The 4,387-nt window shown below is 43.6% G+C and overlaps 1 protein-coding gene across 1 annotated transcript; it reads right to left on the reverse strand.

Annotated features, from left to right (window-relative positions):
• Window positions 1-2,144: 2,144 nt before the first annotated feature.
• LOC138886208 (uncharacterized) lies at window positions 2,145-3,790 on the reverse strand. Its single transcript, XM_070167262.1, has 5 exons — window positions 3,603-3,790; window positions 3,226-3,434; window positions 3,053-3,165; window positions 2,702-2,938; window positions 2,145-2,213 (listed from the first exon to the last, which is right to left on the reverse strand). Exons 1-5 carry the CDS (start codon window positions 3,788-3,790, stop codon window positions 2,145-2,147), a joined length of 816 nt encoding a protein of 271 aa, XP_070023363.1.
• Between the last annotated feature and the right edge of the window lie 597 nt (window positions 3,791-4,387).

The following is a 4,387-nucleotide window of genomic DNA, read 5'->3' on the forward strand; positions in this document are numbered from 1 at the left end:
TTGGCTTTTAAGACTGAGACAAAGATTCCTCATGCATGTCATGTCATTGAAACTAGCATGAAAAGAATTGTACAAGGAAGAAAAGAAAAAACAAAAATAAAACTATCAAGAATGATGAAAAGGGGAAATTGCATTTCATTAAAATCAAAATATAACAAGGTTTATACATCCAAACGGACGGAACATAGAATCTGAATTACAACCCTGGAATAATCCAGATAAACTGAAAGAAAATCAAATCAAACTACCAAAACTCCTTCCAGGTAGGGAGAGGAGTAGCTTCCCAATTGTTAATCTTTGCACTGGGCCCGACAAATTGCAGATCCACCTTGCTGGAACCTTCTCCAACTTCCACCATGTTTACATCGTCGAACAACCTTTCGAACCTTTCAATCAACTCTTTATCAAGATCAGCCACAGAACTGGGAACTGTTGCTACTGGGCGCTTCCTAGCGCCAGGCTTGACAAACGACCTGGAGAGACGTGGGATAGGCTTTGGAAGGAACCACGCCCTCTGTTTCAACTTCCTGGCACTTTTCACGTCTGCGGCTGTGGGCTTGAATCATACACCAAATGTACCCAAGTTTTTGGGGAGAGACACCGGCTGTACGATATTTTGTAGAGATACACCCAAACCTTTGCCAGGTACAAAACCATTTTTCAACATTTCAAAAGCCACCATGACTGATGCGGCAGTTACCTTCGGAATTTCTAACGCCTTTCCCTTCTGGAATTTTCTCGACTGACACTGTGTTAAAAACCTGATAGACCCAAGGTCCCTTGTCGTCTTCAACCTCGATGAACGAAACAATGGCATCACTGGGAGCACACAAATTATCCTCGCCGTGCACAACGATTTCCTATCTATCCCATTCAAACTTGACCATTTGATGCAGAGTAGACGGGACTACTTTGGCAGCATGAATCCAGGGTCGACCTAACAGCAGATTGTAGGAAACAGCCACATCCAACACCTGGAATTCCATGGTGAATTCAACTGGTCCTATTATCAACTCAAGGATTATATCACCGACTAAATCTTTTCCTCCACCGTCAAATCCTCACACGCAGATACTGTTCTTGTGAATCCTTTCATCATCCACTTTCAACTTGTTCAGAGTGGAGAGAGGGCAAATGTTTGCACTAAAACCATTATCAACCAATACTCGGGTAACCACAGAATCTTCGCATTTCACTGTAAGATAGAGGGCTCTATTGTGCTCAGTAACCTCCACGGGCAACTCATCATCAACAAAAGTGACTCTATTTACCTCAAATATCTTGTTGGCTATCTTTTCCAAATGGTTTACTGAGATTTTGTCAGGAACGTGGGCCTCGTTCAGGATTTTCATCAAGGCCCGTCGATGCTCGTCTGAATGGATTAACAATGGCAACAGTGAAATCTGAGCAAGTCTCTTCTTCAACTGCTCCACAATGAAATAGTCTTGCACCTTCATCTTTCTAAAAAATTCTTCTACCTTTTGTTCGGTCACAGCTTTCTTCACTAGCGCTGGGTTATCTTTGGAGGTTTTAGCTTTTCTTAACCCCTCGAGGGCAAAGCATCTCCGCGACCCAGTCAATCCATGGATCTCATAGACTTCTTCTTTAACTTTTTTTCCTTTGTAAGTCACTGTCACCCGTTCATAATTCCATGGGATAGCCTTGTTGTTGACTATTGGTAACTGGGTTACAGGTTTGATAATGACCGGATCTGTGCGGGCACCTTCCACATTTACGACAGGCTTGTTCGCCACTCCTGGCACAACCACTTTTACTTTTTCTTGTTTCACTACAACATCACTTGAGGACCCCTTCTTGACTACCACAGATGGTTCAATGTTTGTCCTGCTCAACTTGATCGCTGACATCTCACTTGTTAATTTTTCAACCGGCTTTACCTCACTAGACCAGATCATCATGACGGTCTGCGAAGGTTTTTTAGGCTCCCTTCTTTATGCACTATCTCGATCATATTTGTCTCTTGATGGGTAGGCAACGGGTTCTGGTTGATATCGGGCGCCTCTGAAGCTTGGACTTCAATCCAATTTGTATCAATAAGCTCTTGGATAACATTTTTCAATTGCCAGCATTTCTCTGTGTCGTGCCCCGGAGAACCAGAACAATATTCGCAACTTACAAAATAATCAAGATTTCTCGAGGAAGGATTTGGCAATTTTTACTCGATCAGCCTCAGCATATCCAATTGTCTCAGCCTGTGGAACAAACTAGTATAGGACTCTCCTAATGGAGTGAAGGTTTTCTTCTTCTGCAACCTCTCATTCTCAAATGCTTGATTAGGCCGAAAAGCTGGTCTAGTAGGGTTTTGGTAGGCTCGTAGGGGTGGGTAGGCATTTTATGGAGCTGGGTAGACATTTTGTGGGGTTAGCGCACGCCATTGTGCGTGGGCGGGGGGTTGGCTGTATGCTTGGGCATGGTGGACAGAAAAATGAGGGTCTGGTAGTGGGTAGTAGAGTTGGGGTGGATTATACGGGGTGTGGGGGTAGGTTTAGTGGTGGGGTCGGGGCTGATTATAGTGGTGAGGTGAGCCCCTAGGTCCGAACCAAGCTCCTGAATCAATCGTTGCTACATCCTCTTTCTTCTTCTTTCCAATCACTCCCCCAGTTCCACTTTGAATGGCCTGGGTGGTTGCCTTAATAGCCGAATAGCTCATGATTTTGTTTGACTTGAGCCCTTCTTCTACCATACCGCCCATCTTCACCACTTCAATGAAGGACTTACCTATAGCTGATACCATATGACCGTAATAAGTAGGTTCTAAGGCCTGCAGAAAATAATCCACCATTTCACTTTCTTTCATTGGAAGGTCAACCCTTGCTGCCTGTTCTCTCCACCAAAAATCATACTCCCTGAAACTCTCATTGTGCTTTTTCTCAACCTTTGTCAAGGATAGACGATCCAGAATAATCTTGAGATTGTACTGGAAGTGACAAGCGAATGCTTGGGCTAGATCATCCCATGTATACCATCTTCCATGATCCTGCCTAGTGTACCACTCCAGCGCCGAACCACTCAGACTCTAACTGAAATATGCCATTAGTAACTCGTCTTTCCCGCCAGCTCCCCTTATTTTGCTACAGAAACCCCTCAAGTGTGCCACTGGATCGCCATGCCCATCATACAAATCAAACTTGGGCATCTTAAACCCTGTCGGCAATTAAACATCTAGAAATAGACATAGATCTTTGTAAGCCACGCTTACCTAACCTCCCAACCCCTGCATGTCTCTGAATGACTGTTCCAAGCTTTTAACTTTCCTGAACATCTCCTCCTGTTCGGGATTTTTAGATGGTTTCTCAGTTTTCACAGGGAGATCAAAACGAGGAGTGTAGGAATAGGGTTCTGGAGCTTTGAAAGTGGGCTCCGAGGGGTAATATTGGTTATCATGGGCTTGGAATAAGGGCTCGCTGGAGGATCTGTAGAGTGTAGCAGGTAGGGGTGCCACGAAGACAGAAGTGGCTGGTGGAGGAGGGTATGGAATTGGTTTAGGTGGTGGAGCTTGTGGTGTTTGGGAAGTGGTGCTCTGGTAGTGGTGGTAAATGGGAAAGCTCGGGGATGAATCGGTAGCAGGAGGTTCCTAAGACTGAGCCAATGGAGGGACGAAGGCAGGGTTGGCAGGATAAAGTGGTGGTGGGTGCCCTTTTAGCAATACTTGATACATCTCCGCCATCTGTTGTTTTAGCTTATACATCTCTTCTTTCAAATTGACATCCGACTCTTCCCCCTCCCTCGAAGGATCGATAACACTCACATCAAGTTCCTGGTTAGCCATGATCGACTTGTTTTTGGACCGGGTGTTGTATGGGTGTGTTGCCAGAATGCCAAACAAACTAATCACCTACCTGTACTTGATGACAACAACAAACTTGTTAGCGATCAGGGTTCAACAGATAGGCAATCGCACATTTGGGAAATGTAATGCACCTAAACAGTTAACCCTTTCTATTATGCATTTGATCGGCTGCTTGCGTCATCCCGGTTTTCCTTAATTTCCATTTGGCAACTTTTCTTTTTACACTCTTGTTTTTTCTCTTTTCTTTTCTTCTTTTTTTTTCTTTTCAACCCCGCCTTTCTTTTCTCAATTTCTCGTTGTTCTTTATCCTCTCATTTTTCTCTCTTGTTTTGCCATTGTTTTCTCCGCACAGTTCCTTGTTTTCTCTCTCTTTTTTCTTTTTCTTTTCTCTCTTGTTTTTTCTCTCTCTTTCCCTCTTTTTTTTTCTTTTCTCTCTCTTTTTCTTTTTGGTTATGATCGAATCCTATGGAGATTGCCTACGTATCATGACCCCGCATGAATCAGATCTTTGCGTAGTTCTGGGGATAAGTGAAAATAAAAATATTTTGGGATTTTCAAAAAAAATTCATAAAATAA

This window comes from Nicotiana sylvestris, chromosome 2 (genome assembly GCF_000393655.2).
Source record: "Nicotiana sylvestris chromosome 2, ASM39365v2, whole genome shotgun sequence".
In the NCBI taxonomy this organism is placed as follows: Eukaryota; Viridiplantae; Streptophyta; class Magnoliopsida; order Solanales; family Solanaceae; genus Nicotiana; species Nicotiana sylvestris.

What these genes read in the sequence shown, in the direction of transcription:
- LOC138886208 (XM_070167262.1), bottom strand. Translation starts at nt 3,790, where the DNA reads ATGGCTAACCAGGAACTTGATGTGAGTGTTATCGATCCTTCGAGGGAG. An exon ending in AGACATGCAGGGGTTGGGAG is followed by an intron (nt 3,166 to 3,225) that starts GTTAGGTAAGCG and finishes AATTGCCGACAG; the next exon opens with GGTTTAAGATGCCCAAGTTT. An exon ending in TGGTGAAGATGGGCGGTATG is followed by an intron (nt 2,214 to 2,701) that starts GTAGAAGAAGGG and finishes TTTGTTCCACAG; the next exon opens with GCTGAGACAATTGGATATGC.